The following is a 20,344-nucleotide window of genomic DNA, read 5'->3' as shown; positions in this document are numbered from 1 at the left end:
TCTGTTTGTTATATGACGTTTTATATAAATTTCAGAATTTGAAATGGCGTTTAACATTTATTTCAATTACATATCTTAAGTGTATTTATCAATGCAGCTTTTTATATCTATATTGATCAAAACATGTATCAGAGGGTGTGACAGATGATTTCATTCCATACAAGGTTATTTTTTCACCTGCGTTTATTTTCTCTGCCATGATTACGCACAAACGACCAAAGCCGTTTCCATACAATTTTGTGGAGGGGTGAGGCCTGACCCAACGAAGAACCTGTTCAATTTAGGAGCAGATCCAGAATAATCTGCAGATCCGAGAGTTTTTTCACTTTCTTTAATATAGTGAAATGGAGTGTTGGCCTTGGTGGAGGTATGCACTATCTGATTGTCCTTCAGCATTTGAGACTGAAATTAGCTTTTTACATTCTTGTCTGGAAAAAGATAGAAGGGCATTTGGATAGAGCATACCTCCGATTGGCCACTTTACCACCATATTGCATATACATTTATTGAGATCAGATGGATATACCATCTACATAGAAATATTATGTCTTCATTAACTACACATACGTAGATGCATTACACACCTAGCACTATTTGATACTGAAAGACTTTCCCATATCTGGAACAACTACAAATCTCCCCTCTCTAAATATTAGTTATACCCATGCCTGAGTCAAACTCAAAAAAATCTAAATAACATCCTCTCTCACAATGTTAAAGAAAGGGATAAAGCAAATCCACCCCTTTGCTATAAAATACCCCGTACCCCACCTTTCCACCAAGTTTCCCAAATATCTATTCAGTAGTTCTTTCGTCTGCTAACAGACATGCACACACAAAAACCTCTTAAGCAGAGAAAAACATATTGCAGGCAGCAACCAGGCCGCTCGGTACCAGCTCTTACATGTAGGGCCTATAGATGCAGATGCCAAACAGCTGAGGATCAGGTGAATCTTTCACATCAGCCAGCTGAATTCTGCACTTCTTCCCCTCCAATGTGCTGCAGCTCATGCTCTCTGCCTTTGGTCAGCGAGAAGTCAGGGTCAGGTCGGCACAGCCGAAAGCAACGCTATGAAATAGATAAAAAGTCGACAATTATTTAGCACAGGGATGCAACAGTACTGTCATTAGTTTACAGACAACTTGCTTATGTAAATCTAAACAAGTTGTGAGTAAGTTGGATACTCAGTTGGTGTTGATGCATTGTCATACACAGTAATTACAATCAAGAATACTGCAATACTATAGAAAATGTAGTTTGTACTATGTAATATTTGTACTTCAAATTTAGGCATGTCAAACTTTTAAAGATCTTCCTGCCGACACATTAATAATAATAACTACTTATTCTAAAATGTACAGCTTATTTAGTATTTTGATGTGGATCTAAGACTCTTGACACTACATTGGAAGCTTGAGCGTCATTGTGCCAAGCTTACTCATGCTTGTTGAGTGTACTTACTCCAAGCATTCATCAGACTTCAGCTTTTTGTCACAGCATTTTATGTGTTTTATGTGTTGGTAATGTTTTGCCTCAGAGTTTTAAGAGGTCAGCCAGGGATCATGAAGAACATGAACTGGATGTTGGTTTCTGTTTCATATAGAAGCAGAAAGGACTCATGCCTGCAGTCATCAAGTCAGTTACTGTATATTTATTGATCGTGCTAAACTAATCACATTGTTAAGAAACCTTTCTGTTGCTTAAAATATATTCCTGAGCAAACTTTAAGAATGTATCATGTAACAGTAGGACAGTTTTCACATTAATCGATTTCATCATTGTCGATACCTGAGTGAGGGTTCCAGTCCCAGTTCCCAGTTTATATAATGCCCAACCTGGCACAAGTACAATGGAGGACAGGGCCAGTACCCAGCCCACCACATATGCCCAGAATGGGTACACATACCAGCGATTGAAGGTCAGAGGCTGGTACACCACCAAAGAACTTATAAAAGAGACCTGAGGAAGCAAAATGAAAGAAAGTAACCAATCTAGCACTAAAAATGGGGCTGTATGGATATTCATAATCGTTTTGTGTCCCAACAGTGAGGGCCTGACTCACCAGTGAGACCAGCGGTGTGAGATAGAGCCAACAGATTTTAAAGAATGTATTGGCACGCACAGCCGTCATATCCTCTATGATGTCATACAACCGCTCGACCCCTTAATGGGAGATAAGGTGGGATTAATGTTACAAAAAAATCAGATGAAACAAATGTGTGCAAATGACTCCAGAACTTTACTCAAGACACGATAGATATTATGGGATATATTATTAAGATACCACACTTACCAAATACCCATCCCAGTGCCAGGGTTTCAAACACACAGAGAAAGAGGATGCAGGCTCCGTTACAAGCGTAGTAGTCAAACATTTGGAACACATACATCCCTCCCTGAAGCAGAGACAGTTATTTTACTTTATATTTACTGTCAGCATCACATGTATGACAGCCCGTTCGAGAAAGTTTTTAAAATTATAATTCATCAATTACAATTACAGAAAGCATAATCTGACGATAGAATAATTAAACAAATCCATGACATATAAATTGGTGTATTTTGACAGCAGCACACTGTCATATTAGAGTAATAAGTGTGGATACACGTACTTACCTCAGTGATCATGATGAGCTGACAAAAGAAGCACGTGAGGCAGAAGAGAAGGAGGAAACGTTCCCGTCGGCCTGCTCTGCGCATTACAGCAGGAAACATGTCTATGATGGACGTCATCACTACCTCCATTGCAACAAACTGTAAAGACATCAAACAAGACAGAAATGAGCACATGTCCAAATGGAATTGCCCCTCATTTAGAGTCCATGCGTGTGTCTTACTTGTGTGTCCAGACCCAAGAGAAGGAGCATAATAAAGAAACAGATGGACCACAGCTGAGGCAGAGGCATCATGGCCACAGCCTGAGGGTAAGCAATGAAAGCCAGTCCTGGACCTGGAGAGACGACAGCAGAATGGATCATAGACTGGTCTCCTACTGTCTGCCTCTGTGTAATTTACTAGAAATATCAAATGGGTTTTGAGATTTATCTAATTCCACAAAGTTCTGTCTGTGTGTCTGTCTCTAGAATGCACATGTCATCTTATCGGCTTCACATTTGACATGTGCACTGTTAAGGGCTCAGAGAAGTGCAGTGTCAAATTTGGTGTAATTTTTAACTCACAATACGTTTAATATGAATGAAAATTGTATAAACAGGCGTCCAGTGCTCTGTAGCAGTCAGTTGAGGTGGGGCATTGTGCCTTCAGTCTGTGGGTTGAGTGACTCTTCTGCTTCGTCCTCAGATAAACTAACAGCAGCAGTCGGAAAGTGGGTCAAAAAGCCGTTGTGTCAATCATTCAAACTTATATAAAGACCACAACAGTGAATGGTAATGAAAAAAAAAAAATATTTCAAGAAAAGCGTTGTAAAATCGCTTTATTGCCGATAAACCAGGTAGGATAAAAGCAACTTGACCCACAAACTTGACAACTTGACCCACAAACCATAGAATGTTTCTAAAAAAGCTCTGCACGCATTTTTTTTTTTTTTACTGTATATTTCAGAAGAGTTTGAAGAGGATCAGTAATGACAAGGAATAACTGAAGTAATTCTGGAGTATTAACAGAGGTAAAGCAAACAGCCCATTCCATGTAGGCAGGATTAAAACAGGCACGGTAAGCCTGAATGATGCACAGAAGGATGTATGGTTTTCAGAGATGAGATACAATTTAAAAAAACAATTGGTAATAGTTGTAAAAACTCAATTACACTACTCTCTGAGTTCTAAGTTTACAGCACCACAGGAAACACTGCCACGTGTGAATGTATGGGGGATTCTTTTCTGAAATCAAAATCCTTTGGGATGACGGGGGTCACAAGTCTGTGGCACAGTTATTTTGGGGTGCATGGGCTGAAAAGTTTGTGAACCTCTGCTGTGGCTGATGTTGAGTCTGCCTACTGATCGTGTTTTATATATGGGTAGATGAGAGAGAGAGGCAACACGAGCATGAGTAAGACCTGACAACGAATAAGAGCAGTCAGATGTGATGCGCGGGTGTGCCGTCAGGTGCACGATGCTGCTAAACTGGTATGGGCCCAAATGACTGTTGCTCTGCTTATCATGTCCTCAAGATGGCAGCAAAGTGTTTATGTAGATTTTCAATCTGTTCAGTAACTACTAACTATACATGTAATAGAAATAGTTTTGAACATAATTGTTAGAACGCACAGTTTGATTAAGTGAATCCAGAGCTCTACGTCAACCATACTTATTGTTTTACTATCCATTGTATTATATCCTTAGACACAAGCTTTTGTGTTTAATGTCTGCAGAGGCTCGACCTTTTCTTTCTATCGCTGATGAATGTAATCCTCTGTTCCTGTCTGCACACAAAGCGTTTCACTTATCTCCCTTTGTGGTAAATGATGTCAACAGTGCAGGGAAGTGCTTTAAAATTGATGCGTTGCACAGTCAATGCCAAGTTTTTGTTTCATGTGTAAAATGAGGAGGACGATTGTGTTCTAATTCTGAGGTTTTGACTTTGACTCTATATGATGACTAACAATAGCACTGCTCCTCAAAACTTAAGCCAAAGCATCTCCATAACCTGCCGGTGGCAGGCTGCCTCCTCTGTGTTAATGGATGGGTAGATGTCTAGACTAGACATTAAAGGAAACGTCAAATATTTTCCCCCCAAAGACAGTTTCTCTGATTTTAGGAAGTTCTTATCACACAGATGTTTGTCTAGCGTTATTTGTCCTATAAGTTTGCTTTTGATGATTTCGAAACAAGGTGAAATGTCATGATTGACAGCTTGTGATTGGCTATCCCCACGTCGCTACTGCCAAGACTCTTACTCCAAATGCACAGGATGGCAGCGTTCGTGTTTGAGCTTAATAGTGTCAGGAAATGAAGAAGGTGAAGTCAGTTTAAAAAAAAAAAACAGTCTTCAGTAATTGAAGTTAAAGTTTAAAGTAAGAGTAACAAGATGACACTCCAATTTAAAATGAGTAGAGGCCTCCCCTGCAGAGTCAAAGTTGTGACAAGTTGCCAGAGTTCAGTTATTCTAATGAAAAGGGTTTATCTGTCTGAATGCTCCTGGTGGATGGCTTTACCTGACTCTGCCACTTCTGAAATGGGTATGCCTTGCTCATGAGCCATGAACCCAAGCACAGAGAAGACTGCGAACCCAGCTACCACACTGGTAGCACTGTTCAGCAAACACAGCCACAGACAGTCTCTGCAAAAAGATTATGATCCATGAGCGTATAGTCATTGTTGATCGTTTTAATACACTGTTGCTTATCTATTGATCAGGTCGAAAAATGAAAGAACTATAAATCATTTCTTAAACTATGTTTGGGTAATTAAAAGGCCAAACCTTGCTGGAGAGTCACAACCAGAGACACAGTGACAAACACTTACTTATAGCAGTTGTTGTTGTAGGTGTTGTAGCTGCCGAGCACAGTTAAAGAGCCCACACCCACACTGTACGAGAAGAATATCTGAGCCCCAGCCTCCATCCACACCTGGTTCAACAGAGCAGTGCTGAGCTTTGAGGATTTGTCAACTTACTCCGATGACAATTTTCCTACCTATATATCGCCCACCTGAGGGTCTGTGAGTCGTGAGGGTTCAGGCAGCAGATAAAACAACACTCCTTGTAAAGCACCAGGAAGAGAGAGTCCACGGATCAGAAGAATGAATAACATCACATAAGGAAAGGTAGCAGTGAAATACACCACCTGGGGAAAAGACATTTATAAACATGTATTGTAAGCTTTTAATGTGGCAGAGTCTGGAGCTGACATAAATACCTTGCCTGTAGATCGGACTCCTTTCCAGATACAAAAGTAGCAGGTGACCCACACGGCAATAAGACACAACAGCACCTCCCACCTGATGCTGCCTATCTCCTCAATCCCCCCTGAAATAGCCAGCACTCGTCGTCTAGAAAGACAAATGATCAACAAGTTACAACATTTTTTATTCATTATTATTTTGTCTTGCATAAGACACCATCATAATGGTTATTTGGAAGATGAGGAATAGCATGAAGGCTGAGTTTGTTAATGACAGTCATACTCCCAGAATTCTGTGGCAGCAGAGGATGAGTTTGTCTGATTGGTCCATTGAATGGTGTTATTTCTTGTTGAGAAGTCCACACAGTCATCTAAAAAAGAGATGAAAGGGAAACATTTTTTTTATAAAGTTTAACGTTTTTTTCACAGTTTTGTGAACCTTTATGCAACTTTCTTTCATTTCCACAGCGGTTTGAGATGCAGGAAATGTTTCTTGATGCATCGTGTGTTTTTAAAACAACACTCAAATCATTGCTATTGTTTTCATACCGTATATCTGGGAAAGAGAAAAAATCATTATTGATAAATGTGAGTTAGGAAAGCACCTGATAAAATAACCAGAATTGACGCGCTGCAGTTTTGTGCACCTGCCATTCAGTGCAGTTTCCATCTGCATACATTTTTCTTATAGATTCATTAGGGTCACACTTTGACCCTTGAAATATAATCACAATTTCTGAGAGACAGCTATTCAAAGCTTGAAGAAGATCCTTAAAGGGAAATTTGAGAATTGTTCAAGAGGCCAAAATCATGATTAATGAGGTCACTGTGACCTTTGACCCACAACGTTTAATGTTAACCCATGAGTCAAAGTGAATATTTCTGCCCAAATTCAAGCAATCCATGGATGTTTTCCATTTCACTGCTTCAGTTTATGGCTCCTGGTTGTTGTGCTGGTAAGTTCATTTTTAGACCTGTGCTTTTTCAAAATGTATGCAATGAAAATGGTCTGTAGTTAGCAATAACAGCCACTGTTCACGGCAATGATCCAGTCATTTGTCTTAAATAATAACATCAGTAAATCATGCATATATTATTGTACACTCTTTGACACAAGTTAACCTTTGTACCTGTGTTCCAGTCATTGCTGCAGCTGGACCAGGGCAGCTGGGAGCTGAAGGAGAACACCAGGTAGAGCAAAGCCCAGGCAAGAATGATGATGTAGGTCATACAGCTGTAGAGGAGAATCAGCAGTCCACCATAGCCGATACCTGCATGAAAAGACATTACCTACATTACAAAAACCTGACTTCCTCCATTTATCTTGTACCCTAAACTCTTTTTGCAAACAAAACCTACCATTAAAACTGCTCACTCACTCTGAAACCCTGAAAGTTATCTAAATATAAAAATAATACCAATCCAAATAAAAACAGGTTTTACTCAAGTTGTAACCTAATGGAATGTATATATAGCATTTAAAGTTTCATTACCAACTTTATCTAAGGCTATATAGTCCTTATTTTCCACATATGCAATAAACTCTCCACCTTTAAGTGGACTTTGATGTGTTCAATCAGTAGTGCGCTCCTTAAAATTATTTTTTCAAAAAAAATCTCACTTCCATTACATACAAAAGTTGTTTTGCCTGGTCACAGAGTCCATGTTATAAATGATTAGTCAGTGCCCTTCCATGTTTTATATGAGTTTGTTTGGCTCCATGTAATTTCAGAGTGGGTTACTGCCTCGCATATTCTCCCTTTGTGAAACATGAAACATTGAACCGTCTTAACTGAAGGAAGACGTTTTACCACTGTTGGTTAAGGTTTGGTCAAACATTAAACTAACAGCCAGTCCTGCATCAATCATCATTTCAAAATCGTCTCCAGTGAACCTTTTTTTTTCCGTCTGGCGCTGACACAATGTATACCTTCTGCCAGTGGGCAAAGTTTCCTCCAGCAGGTCACGCTGCCCTCCTGGGTGTACTGGCCTATGGTGGTTTCCAGCAGGAACAGTGGTACACCACATGTCACCACGAATACCACATACGGCACCAGGAATGCACCTAAATTCCCCAAAAAACAACATTGCTACCATACAATTATTTGAGTAATAATTTATGAAGGGAGCATCATATTTGTTTACCGCCTCCGTTTTTGTAGCAGAGGTAAGGAAACCTCCATACGTTGCCCAGGCCGACAACATTTCCCGCCACGGCCAGTAGAAACTCCACCTTACTGCCCCAGTGTCCTCTTTCCTCCACATCCTCCTTCTTGTTTTGTGTCTTAAATTTTGTGTTCATCATACCAAAAGCCTCCGTCTGGACCCAGTCGTCTTTGTAACCCTGGTACTTTGTCGTCCAGGTTGTCTCCACCTTTATATTCACTTCTAATTCTGTCAAGTAATCAGCAACTTTCTGACCAGTTAATCAGTTCTCAGTGGATATGTAAATTATCTCCTGTAGAGCATAAATTTCAATCTCTAAACTAGAGTGATTCCAGTAGTTCCAGAGTTCACAATCTACCAATGCCAAGGCCCAACAGTCCCCACATTTTAATTCACCAGATTTTTATTTGGATCTGCACCAATCTGCACACACTTCTGTGTCAGTTCGCCTGCTTATTTCAGGATCTGTTCAGGTCAGTTTCTGTGTATTTGACCTTGGCTCCAGTCACCAGTTTTTTTCTGTGTTGATGGACTCGCAATCCAGCTTCACCTCTGGGTTTATTGTTTAAAGTCTCTTAACCGCCTCTGCAGCTCTTAGTATCTGTATTTCGATCCAGAACAACCCTCCAAAATGTGACACCTCTGTATATTCATACATCCCCATTATTTCCTGGACGAAGAAGTGGTGTCCAAATCAATCACTGTATGGCAGTATATTCTGTGTGATATCAGATCTTATAAACTGGTAGAGTATAGAAGTTACAATAGCAAAAGTTATGCTATTGACAGTGATATTGTAATTATTAATTTGTTTTATTTAGTAGACTCTTTTTAAGAATTACACTACAACTCTTACATTCAACAAGCATGAAAGACATGTTTTTTTGCATTGAGTGAACTTTATGTTTTTCAAATTTCATCCTCCAGAAATGGACAAGCTTTGTAAATTCTTTTGTTAACTCCTGATCTGGAATAATGGTATACAGTGATCAACACAAAGATGAGTTTGACCTGCAAAGCAGTTTAAATCACTTGGAGCTAAAGCGAAGGAGACCAAAGCAGGATGCAGAGCAAGTAAAAGACGTCTGGCGGATTTATCCGCCCAGTTCCACTGGTTTCTGTGCTCCTGTCTCTCTGCTGCCTCTGTTGATCAGGCGTTAGGTTGCAACGCTTCATGTTTCCGGCAGAATCCCACACCAGCAGCTCTCCCTGAGCAGAGCAGCAGCTGGACGTGTACCTCGCCCACAGTGGCTGAGAGGAACCCTGGACCCATTCAGACAAATTCAAAGGGGAGTCTCCCTTCTCCAATCTGGCTTTGTAGTGGTGGTCTCCACTGGTTATCTGATCTCTGAGTGACTGCTGCTGATCAGGGTCAAGCTGGGTATCTCCCATACTGTCCTCGGTGGTTGGCGGGCTAAGGAATAAAGTCAGAATGCCTTCACCCCTCTGTAGTTGGAGGGCAGCAAGGCCAGAGCGCCCTCTGTCTGAAACAACCAGAGATACACTCCAGCTGGACTCATTGCAAATGGAAGGACAGCTGGACTGCCCTCCTACCGTGGAGCAGGATGGTGGGAACGTGTCAGGATCCTACAGGAGAAACAGAGTGTTAGAGTGATGATCAGGGAGATCACGAAAGTGGACAATATTGTCTTAGTTTTTCAATTAATGCTCACCGGGGGAACAACAGTCAAGTAAGTGACAGCGTAATTTGAGTCTTCAGAGTCGAAAGCCCGCACAGTGAGGGTGAGTGTGACAGTGGCTCCTGCCTGAGCTGTGGCAGGAGTGTGGAGGTTCACCTGATCGTGGAAAGACCCTTGTTCCGCAACATGGAACCTGGAAAACAAAAACTTAAAAGTAATTATATTAGAAAGAATTCCTTATTTAGGATAAGCTTAATTTCCTTTAATCCGTACACATATGATTATGGTGGTATTAATGATTCTAATAAAGCAAACCATATTAGATTTAATGAAAACTATTTTACTTTCCTACTTAACGTAAAGGCAACCCTCAAAGGCAATTCTCAGAGGGACCCGGCTGGCTGTTTTATTTTTGCCCTACCTGTGAGGTCCTCTCTTATGAAGATATCCACAGTCGTCATCCATGCTCAGACTGAGGAGTCGGGACGGGCCGCGGTTTAGGATTTGAAAGTTCACCATTGTGCTGTGGCCAGGTACCAGGCGAGGGACAGACAAAACCTGAGGTACAAAGTTGAATGGAAAGTAAGTTAAGGGAAGGTTACAGAAAAATTATCTAAAGGACCGTTAAACACTCAATAGATTGAAGGGAACCTGCATATGTGGAGTGCAACCATTCATCTTGTCGGCTTCACACTTTGCATGTGTATTGTTAATGACCAGCGCTCTGTAGCAGTACAGGGGGGGGCAGTGTGGCTTCAGTCTGAAGACCAAATGGAACTTGTCTTCTTCTACTTTCTCAGGTAGGAGTGGTCAGCGACTGGCAGCCTTTGACAAATAATATATCTGGATGGATAGATCATGTTTTTTACCATATCAGGCTGACACAGACATTCACAGGAGTTGTCTGTTATGACAACCTCATTCAGAGATTCACTTCCTGTTAAGCAACTTCAGTTTTTACAAAAGTAAAAGCACAACACTCCAGACTCCACTGACATCGTATGTGTGAGGTGTGAAGTCCACACATTAAATCATTCCTTACATATAAACCACACATGTGAACAGTAACTAAGCAAATATAGATTCATTTTATGAAAAACATTGGATATAAAATCTTCACTGCAGATAAACCAGGTAGATTGGCTAATTTCACTGTGCACCAGACTGTTTATAAAAAGCCCTGTACACATTGTCCAGCACTCAAACAAAAAAAATTAATGTTTGAGGAGGACTTAATGACAAGGACAAATTCGAAAGTAGCTCCAGAGCATGAACACAGAACAAGAGAACAGGCCATACCATACATGCAGCGTTAGAACAGGCTCTGCACTAGCTTTTTTTAAACCGAGTAAGTGTACTGAGCTCCTTGTTACAATTTTTATTAGATACTTAAATTATGTCTAACATCACAATGCTTTAGCACCTCTGTTGAGTACCTGTATCTGAACATGACTGGGCTGCACCATCTCAGTGGAAACCCTCTCCAGCTTGTCACCTCTTCTGTCTCGGCCTGTGAGTCGAACACAGAAGGGAACTCTGGGAACAGCCTCCACATATCCCACCATCTCGTCCACAGAGAAGGATGATGAGAGAGAGGAGGAAGAGGAGGAAGAGGAGGAGTTCAGCTTCATCTGATGCAGGGTGTCCCCTTGGGCTCCCAACAGTGTCACGTGACTGAAAGATGCTTCCTCTTCTGGAGCCAGGCCTGTAACAGCCAGCACCAGAAAGGCAGGGAAACCTGGGAAAAGTACAAAGCAGGTTTGTTAAAGGAAAGCCACATTCCAGGGCATGGTTATTACTGTGCGCTGTGACTCATACGTCACTTATTATTTGAGAAAACTATCATCACAATTACAATTACCTGCTACGGGACTACCCTCCACTCTGGCCAGACCTGGGTGTGTCTCATTGGTTACAGTGGCAAAGTAATACAGGAAATCTACACGGCTGTCACCTGGAGGTGCAGATCAAAAGCAAAAATCTTACATTCAGTTATATAGTATCTAACGTACTGGAAGTAATCTATTAATGGATTTCATCAATGTCTAAGATGTTTTTTCTGTACCTATCACGTTGAATGTGAGGTGTCCGTCACTCTTGGCGTGAACTTTCCACTGGCCTTGTTGTATAGGAAAAAGTAGGCTGATGCGGTACAGACCCTGAAAGTGCTCCAAGTCTGCCAGGGAACCTTTTTCACTCAACAGAGACTGGCTTTGGCCTGACAAGGAGTTAAAACATGAACAACAGCATTTTTTCATTGTCAGATGCCAGGTCTGGGTTGTAAAATATTTATTCTAAGCAAGTACAAAGTGCAGTTTCAGTCTATATAACTTAATTTGAGGTCACTGTGACCTTAACCTTTGACTGCCCAAATCTGCTCAGTTGATCAGTGCATCTAAGTGAATATTTCTACCACATTTGAGGACATTTCATTAAGTAGTTCTTGAGATATCATGTTCATAAGAATGGGATGGACAGACATTGAACAATAGTATCTATATATATTGCGTCTAGATTTTGCAGACTATAACTGTGTAACATTTACCTGAAGGATTGGTTAGGATACATTCAAATAGGACGCCAATGACATGTATGGTAACATTCTTCAATGAACTATCAACTCTGAAGGAATGAGCGGACATCAGCTCCTGGTCACTCTCCACATGGAGCAGGGTCACCTGAGGAGGAAGGATGCAGATTAGCTGTATAAATCTGAATGAGAAAAACTTGTTTCCACCTTAAAGGGCCCATATTGGGCGGCTGTGGCTGAGGGGTAGAGTGGTCGTCCTCCAACCTGAAGGTCGACGGTTCGATCCCCAGTCTGAACCATCTGCATGCCGAAGTGTCCTTGGGCAAGATGCTGAACCCTGAATGGCCCCCATAGTATAACAAAAGTGCTGCAAGTAGATGCACTGTATGAATGTTAGGGTGAATGTGAAACTGTAATGTAAAAGCGCTTTGAGTGGTCATCGAGACTAGAAAAGCGCTATATAAATACATATCCATTTACCATTTACCATATTTTACACCTTTCTGGGATTTAATCTGAGGTATTGGTACCCCTAAAATGATATATCAGGGGTTTAAAGTAAAAAAAACTCTCTCTGGAGCTGCCGACGGAACAGGCTGTTTTCGCCTGCCGCTTGAACCCCACCTCTGATTGGCTGACTGCACTTTGATGGACATGCGACTAGGCCTATCACTGATCTTATTCTGGCTCATTGACTCTTTCTGGTTAACACAGCTGAAAGTCACGTTGTTATGTTTGCAACTAAGGAAAGGCCAGCTACATATTTAGAGTCGGTTACAACAGGATATTTCTGAACGTGAAGTTACATCGTCCTCATGTTTGTTCAAGTTTTAGCAGGACAGTCGGCCAATGAAGGAGTAACGTCCCGAGTTACAGTATGGGGTTTCAATACGGAGTAACCTAGACTTTAGCTAACAAGCTCCTAGCTCAGAAACAAGTCTGCTTGATGTCGCGTTTGGTGTGGAGGTGTGGTGGTGGAGGTGAAGGGGAGCTGGGGTGGTGGCTCCAGAGGCTGGACTGGAACTGGCTGGGTGGGCGTAAAGACGAATGATCCCATATGACTCATACGGGGGAGGAGGTAAGAAACTAGACGTCTCCATAACATATTTCTTAGAATGGACTGGTTCTAAAAGTCCGTGGGGTGACTGTTTTCATACTTTGAGGATCCCTACTAACCCACTTCAAGGAATAATGTATAGTAAAAGCCCAGAAAATTTATTTTACACAATATGGGCCCTTTAAAGACTTAATTTAACGTGTCTATAGTCACGATTTCTATAATAAAAACTGATCACAATCAGGATGTGAAAGGTGTTGTTTGTGTTGACAAGGATAACAACACCCTAAGTCAGAAGTGTTTAGTTTTCATACTTTAATCTTACCATGTGACCATTTTATTTGCATAACTTGTTTGATTTAGTACATCTAATGTTGACCCTTATTCAAAGATCTTCCTGCTGTAGGGGAGAGCGGGGCAATATCGGGTAATGTGAGACACCCCCTGTATCTAGGCAACGGAACATATTTGTGGTCACTTGATGTTTTCAAGCCCCTCCCATTCTTCCCTTGCCATGAAGGAGAAGTTGGTGCTGGTGCTGTGGAAAGTATGTTTTTTCTCAAAAAAATAGTTCTTTTGCATGTAAAAGTAAATTTTCTTGCTTTGAACTTAATCAACTGTTGTGTCAAAACAAATTGAATCAGGTACAAAAACTTATATCATACATATATATGTCTTATTTAGTAGACTCTTTTTAAGAATTCCAATATATGTTGGAAGTTGGTGAACTTTCAACATATACAACCATGTGATTGATGCTAGCTGAAGATTAGCCTGAATTGCTAAGAGATGTTGTTTTTCTATAACGGTGGCTGTGGGGTAAAGTGGGCCAAATGCTTTGTGGTAAAGTGAGACAGTGTCTCACTGTGCCAGCATGAAGCACAAGTTAAGTTTAGTCTTAAACATATTTTAGTGTTATATTACAATATATATGTTTTACTTTTAATGTCATAAACATTGTAGAAAAGCCATCATGCCAAGAAACTATACACCAGGAAGACAACCTGGGGCCAAACACCCCTTGCAGTATTGGAGATTGTAGCCGCTGAGGTCATGCAAGGAAAGAAGTCCTTAAGAAAAGCTGGAAGGGATAGAAATATTGATAAGACAACCCTCAAAAGATTCATAAAGAAAAAAGAGAAAGGCAAAGTAAAATCAGTATCCTGGGGTGCAGTAGCTGAGGTAAAGAGAATATTCATAGATGAGATTGAGGAGGAGCTTGCCAAACACTTGAAACAACTAGCTGACCAGTTCCATGGCCTTGCTCCAGTTAAGTGCAGTGAACTGGCATTTGAATACGCAGAGAAAAACAATATCCCTGTCCCTGCCAATTGGACAGAGAAACAATGTGCAGGTAAGCTAGGGTGTGCAAGCGATCACATGAATCAGAATAATCATAAATGTGCTTAATTGACCAATCCTCATGATTCTGTTACTATTCCGATATTAGTGGTTGTCAATCTAGCTGTCAGGATTTATATCATTTTAGCTCGCCTAGAGGGGAGCAAATGTAAAAAATGTCCCACATTACCCCGCTCTCCCCTACCTTGTCAGCAGCTGTGTTATCCTCCACTATGGCGGAAACCCTGTGGATGTCAGAGTTGGAGGTGAATATGGTCAATCCTCCTGACACGGAGGAGAGGGAAGAGTAGAGAGAGAAACGATCGGGTGACAAAGGTTGCATAATCCTCCTCTTTCTCCTTTTTCCACTCCTCCTCCTGCTTCTCCCTCTGACCTCCGGTGTGTGGTTGGGATCCTCGGTTAAGAGAAATGTCACCTGTGGGAATATCCGGTCAGAAAAGAAATGTGCTAAAAATACCACTTAACTGATTTCCAGTCCTATTGGTGGCACAATTTCATATCGCAAGTAAATGCACAGTAGATGCAATTTACATTAAACCATGTTCCTTCACTTTGAAGCAACCTGAGCTCTTTCTAAAACATGAAAACATCTTCCTATGTACATCTGAACTCATCAGACTTAGAAACTAAATAATTTCAACTGAATTGGTACAATACTGAACATAGAGTAGCTTTTATTTTAGGGAAATAATATTTGACTTTAAAACCCACTCTGCTCTGTTTCTCAAGTGCAAGTGCCTTCACCGCCTCAAACAAGTGGGCGTCTTTAGGGGAAGCATCAGTGAATACAAAGATCTCTGACAGCGGTGGACTGTGAGTGAGTGCCATCTGTAAACACAGAAAAATTAAAAATTACTACGGCAACTCTCTCCCTATCCATGTGATCACTCATACCTGATCACTTCTCCTGGGACAAAATAAGTAGCTTCTACTGTTACCTGAATAGCAGAGAGACACATCTCTGGTTCATCTCCTCCTCCCAGCGCCATAAGGTTCTCCATTTGCTGCATGAACTGGTTTGGGTCATCGGTCTCATACACCGGTCCTACGGCTGAAGAAAATATTAGGTCGATCGGTTTTTGAGCAAAAATGAATCAATTTATAATTGTCAAATTTAACCTTTTAAAGTATTAAAGGTTCATTAAATTGATCAAGGCGAAAATTCAGTGGCCTTACAATGACTATTTTTGCCAAGATTCAGATGATAAAATAAGATAAGATCATGTTTCTTGCCAAATGACAGAAGAATTCAGAAAAATTATATGATGTGCACTTTGACCTTTTAGTTTGGTCCATGTCTTATTAACAAAGGAGACTTATTAACTACACTGTAAAGAAAAACTAGGGGGTGATCGAAATGTTTTGGCTTCACTTTTGAGAGGCTGTCATGTCCTCATTATGTGAGTCATGGATAACAGTTGCATGGTAGAAAGTTCTTAAAGGGATAGTTCACCCACAAACTTAATTTTACCCAATATATGTTATCCTCCTCCGGAGCCGCTTGGATCACAACGTACATTTAGGATAAAAACGTGTTATAAATTATCTTGTTTTGGGTCAAATTTGAAAGTCAGGGCTTATGGACAGTTTGACACCGCAAGAGCAGTACGGAGGCATTTTATGTTTGTTATTTTTGAAAAATTGGTCTCCATTTAATTCAAGCGTAATGGATATGGTTGCAATGCTGTTCACCACTGAAACCCTCAAAGTGTTTTGTGGACTCAAGAATACTTCACCTGGGTCATGGAAGGGCACGAGTAGGAAGGTGCCTGTCTGCGCCGGGCTTCTGGCTCTGCTCTGGATGATGGAGTGAGCCCGGAGGCGAGCAGCAGTGATCTCCTCAAACATGCTGCCCGTGGTGTCCATAACAAATACCAAGGCAGGGGCCTGCTTCACGCTGAAGAGCCTGTCAAGGGATATGAAGACATAGTACTGAAATGGAATTGTTTGTGTACTACGAACCGGTGCAGCAGAGTGCAGGACTGTTGTCTCAGATCAATGCCGTGTGACTGAGGACAGCTGTGTTCCAAACCTTGTGCCTGCTCGTCATAGGAGACATTTGTCTTTCTCTAGTAGAGCCTGTAACTTTGTTTGTGTTCAATAAACTCTGTGTAATTCTGCAACTCGACCAGTATTTAATACCTTGAAACTTGATTCAATCATTCAGTGTAATTGCTTAATTCCAAATGAGGGGTTATAATTAGCAAATTACCACCACAAGTACATAGTGTTCAATCTTGAATCTTGAATCTACTCAGCAGCTGAAATTCGTAACATGGTATATACAGGAAGGGATGGGCCAACAAATTATTAAATCTTCAGTATTCAGATGATTGTTTTTATTGTTACTGAATCTTACCGAAGGAAGGCTTTGTCACCCACGTTGTCTCTGAGGTCTCTCAGTACAGTCTTGGTGGCCTCAGTCGCCAAAGCAGCAGCTTCCACATGGAGGTAATAGTGAGGGGAGAAGAGAGGTGAGGTGCTGTCTTTGTTGATACCGCCTTTAGCCCCCATATAGCGGCTACTGTCCAGAATTCCTCCATGACTACATTTACCTGGAAATTTAACAGCCGTTAAAACACTTGATACAGTAAATGATTTTGACATCAGAGTTGGGCCATCATACCTTGAGGTTTTGGAGGGAAAGTGCTGAAGTAGCCAGTGGTGAGCAACTGGGAGTGCTGCTGTGCATTAGTCAGTCTTGGCATTAAGTTGTTTCGACAGGTGGCACTGAAGCACTCCATACAGGTAGGAAAGTCCTCTGTGGACCGAAAGGTATGGTTTAATTCAAACTCCTCACTGCAGGGTTGGGGTTAGATGCCTTTAACACCACCATGCCTCTACCACCTATGGATGGATTGTCTTTTCGTCAATGTCAAATTCACTGAGTGAAGATGTGATCCAGTATGCAACATCTATATTTCATTGCAGTTAATCTGAAAAGATATAGATATAAACATTTCATGATTCTCCCACTTTAGGACTGTGTGAGTTACTAAGAAATCTTGAGAAACTCTTTGGGTACTTTTGACTCCCTGGTGTTCCTTTGTTTTGTTCTATAACCCTCTACGCAATCTTCTACGTGTCTCTCCTTTAGTTGTTACTTTCTTGTGGTCCCTCATTTTTGTTGATTTCCTGTTTCATTTTGATATTTACCTCAATTCCTTTCCGCCTGTGTCTCATCATTGTTCACTTTTCTTGTGCTTGTGATTGTCTGCACCTGTCCTCTTGCATATGTAGTCTCTTGGATCTGTTCTCCTTCTTGTGATGTCTCCAGTTCTGTTCATCTCCCCTGTGTCCTTGCTTCAGTCAGCATGATGATTCTCCCAGTGTTCTTGCTAGTTTTTACCTTTCTTTATGTTTGGATTTTCCCCAAAATAAGTCTGTACGACTTATTTATTGTTTATTAAACTCATGTATCCCTGCTACCTGCCTGTCTGTCTGAATTTGGGTCCTGCCGTGGTTAAAAACCATAGGGGCTTGATATATAAATGATGACATGCAAGTACTGGTGATGACTATTGATTTTAGAGATACATAAAACTGTGAACAGTCATGTTATTCTGGTCGGATCGTTTAAATTTGTGCTGAAACTGCAGATTTGGGCCATAGTAGCAATTAAAATTAGCTTTTTAATTTTTTTCAATGAAGATATTCGATTTACCGTGTTGCAGTTTAGGCTTATTACAAGTTAATAAAAAGCAACCGGATGAAAAATAAAACATAACTGTTTTCAAGGCACTCATCTAAGTTGATTGACATCATGATATGCCTACTTAACAAATTCCTGGTTGGGATAAGAAAGCTAAAATAATCTCCTCTCCTGAACACTATTCCTTGAACCTAATGGAAAACGTCTTAAGATCATGGAAAGCTGTGAAGGAGAATCACAGCTCTTAGTATGGCGGCTGCTGAAATACTTCTGGCTCACTTCACTCAGTTATGAAACTTCCTTAGCTAAATATAATTCTTAAAATCAACCCAAATGTAAAAATGTGTCCTTTAGTGCTTGGAGATCAAATAATTATCATGAGATCAGACAACGTCCTCAATCAATGCTCATTAGGAACAAATCTATTCTAGATATGAGTTACCTTTAGCCAAAGGGATGACTGGCTCCTCTGGCTGCAGCAGGTGGAGGTATATGGAGTGTCGGCCCATCTCCACCCAGTTACTGTGGCTGTAGAAGTCCTGGTATAACACATGTTAAAAAGACTTAAGGCTTTTCACGCACATATCTAAAGAAAATCCTCCATAGTTTACTTGATCATGTCCAATCTTTGTTAATAAACATTTCACATAGATATAAGTTGCGGTTTATTACAATTGCACATCTTTTGTTATCCTAATTTCGGAGCTACTTAGTACCTGCAGGGAGTGAAATAGCTGGCCCAAGCTGTGACGGGCACTTTGGTACTGTTTGGCCCTCACTGAGAGCAGAGTCTGAGCCCAGAACTGCCGTAACATCAGCGTGGCGCTGTCCACGCGCTCTGAATCAAAGTGGTACACCGGGTCAGACCTGGTGGAGCTCAGGAAGTCCATGGCGGCATTGGACTTCACCACCTCGCCCAAAGCTCTCCAGAAGCCACGGCCTAGTCTGGTCTGTGAGGGACACATTTGTTACAATCTTTGGAATGAGATGTAGTTGGGGTGCATACATGAACTTTTATAGTTCTCAAAGCTCTTATGAAATCCTCGATGTTGGCTCACTTCAGTCCTGTAAGGTGGCCCTGAGAGCTCAGACTAAAGTGTCCCAGCAATGTTCAACACGTTTTAGTGTCCCCTGGAAATACCTTGATGTTTTGTGCGAAAGTGGGTGAGTCACAAGTATTTGGCTGCGTCACGAATACCTGGCTGTGTTGCAATACTGTTGCCTCCATTTGAATGTGTTTGGTGTAATTGCTTGTTTTCTCTGGGCCACGGTAGTGATGACCTCAATACTGATATTTGATATGATTGAATGAAGTCTACAAACCAAAAGAACGTCTCAATCATGTGTTCTAAACTGAATGTGCAGTAATCATCCTGACACAGCTCACCTGTTCCTCTTCAGGGTTTCCCTTCAGCGTCTCCAGGGTGACATTGAGGATGGCCTGCTCTGTGATATATTGGTGCGTGTGTGAGTCCCAGGACAGCGTTAACACTCGGGACCAGAAGTTTGGGAGGAAGCCCATGCATGGTAAAGCCAAGAGGAGAAGGTAAGCGAAAACAAACCAGCACATTAGCTTCCCACTTCCTTCCCAGATTCTGCTCATTGACATTATGCCGTGGAGATGGGTTGAGAAGGTCAGATCCTACCTGCATGAAATAGAAGGCCTTTGCAGTCAGTCGCAACACAAACACACATTTCAAATTCAGCTGAGTTGACTCAACAATTCCAGTCAAGTGTTTTACTTATTCATGATTTTGTAACATGAAAAGTAGTTTCCTCTTACTAAGTGGAATATGAAGTGATCTGTCCCCTATTGTTCAGAAGAGATTTGTGCTGATTTGAACAGCCTTTTCCGCTCATCCATGTGTCCTTTTCTGTCATCACCCACTTCTCAACAACCCCCCCCCCCCCAAAACCTCCTCCCATTTTTGTCAACTATGTTTGTACAGAGGCCCCTATTAATCTTTGCCCACTTTATTCGGATACAATACCTTGGTTTTGTTCCCACATTCTGTGCTTGAAGACACCGAAACAAAGCACCGTTAAACAACAGCTCCTTCCTCGCCTCCAGTCAGCCAATCCGTATCAATTGATTGGTGTGCTTTCCCAAAGGGAGAGTGCAAGTACTTTATCATT

General features: G+C 41.2%; 2 protein-coding genes across 2 annotated transcripts; both read right to left on the bottom strand.

Moving 5' to 3' along the window:
• Positions 1 to 168: 168 nt before the first annotated feature.
• LOC133952353 (sodium- and chloride-dependent GABA transporter 2-like) lies at positions 169 to 8,138 on the bottom strand. Its single transcript, XM_062386765.1, has 14 exons — positions 7,947 to 8,138; positions 7,732 to 7,866; positions 6,932 to 7,072; positions 6,085 to 6,172; positions 5,817 to 5,949; positions 5,610 to 5,744; positions 5,425 to 5,528; positions 5,115 to 5,239; positions 2,839 to 2,951; positions 2,618 to 2,755; positions 2,295 to 2,397; positions 2,064 to 2,164; positions 1,790 to 1,960; positions 169 to 1,069 (listed from the first exon to the last, which is right to left on the bottom strand). Exons 1-14 carry the CDS (start codon positions 8,104 to 8,106, stop codon positions 962 to 964), a joined length of 1,755 nt encoding a protein of 584 aa, XP_062242749.1. The 5' UTR covers positions 8,107 to 8,138; the 3' UTR covers positions 169 to 961.
• A 660-nt stretch (positions 8,139 to 8,798) lies between these two features.
• On the bottom strand, positions 8,799 to 19,847 carry vwa7 (von Willebrand factor A domain containing 7). The gene is made up of 16 exons (XM_062386229.1): positions 19,596 to 19,847; positions 18,925 to 19,158; positions 18,651 to 18,747; positions 17,183 to 17,317; positions 16,916 to 17,111; positions 16,293 to 16,462; positions 15,495 to 15,607; positions 15,268 to 15,384; positions 14,741 to 14,971; positions 12,153 to 12,285; positions 11,673 to 11,825; positions 11,469 to 11,561; positions 11,044 to 11,345; positions 10,029 to 10,165; positions 9,641 to 9,800; positions 8,799 to 9,554 (listed from the first exon to the last, which is right to left on the bottom strand). Exons 1-16 carry the CDS (start codon positions 19,815 to 19,817, stop codon positions 9,006 to 9,008), a joined length of 3,042 nt encoding a protein of 1,013 aa, XP_062242213.1. The 5' UTR covers positions 19,818 to 19,847; the 3' UTR covers positions 8,799 to 9,005.
• Positions 19,848 to 20,344: the final 497 nt, after the last annotated feature.

Source organism: Platichthys flesus, chromosome 4 (assembly GCF_949316205.1).
Source record: "Platichthys flesus chromosome 4, fPlaFle2.1, whole genome shotgun sequence".
Lineage (NCBI taxonomy): Eukaryota > Metazoa > Chordata > Actinopteri > Pleuronectiformes > Pleuronectidae > Platichthys > Platichthys flesus.
This window is presented reverse-complemented; position numbering and strand designations above follow the sequence as displayed.

Excerpts from the sequence above, each read along its gene's own strand:
- LOC133952353 (XM_062386765.1), bottom strand. The coding sequence starts at position 8,106 with ATGATGAACACAAAATTTAAGACACAAAACAAGAAGGAGGATGTGGAG. Across the intron at positions 6,173-6,931 it reads CAGCAATGACTGGAACACAG|ATGACTGTGTGGACTTCTCA; the intron begins GTACAAAGGTTA and ends TCTCTTTTTTAG. Across the intron at positions 5,745-5,816 it reads GAGTCCGATCTACAGGCAAG|GTGGTGTATTTCACTGCTAC; the intron begins GTATTTATGTCA and ends TCTTTTCCCCAG.
- vwa7 (XM_062386229.1), bottom strand. The coding sequence starts at position 19,817 with ATGTCAATGAGCAGAATCTGGGAAGGAAGTGGGAAGCTAATGTGCTGG. Across the intron at positions 17,318-18,650 it reads AGTCATCCCTTTGGCTAAAG|AGGACTTTCCTACCTGTATG; the intron begins GTAACTCATATC and ends TTCGGTCCACAG. Across the intron at positions 12,286-14,740 it reads ATAACACAGCTGCTGACAAG|GTGACCCTGCTCCATGTGGA; the intron begins GTAGGGGAGAGC and ends CTTCCTCCTCAG.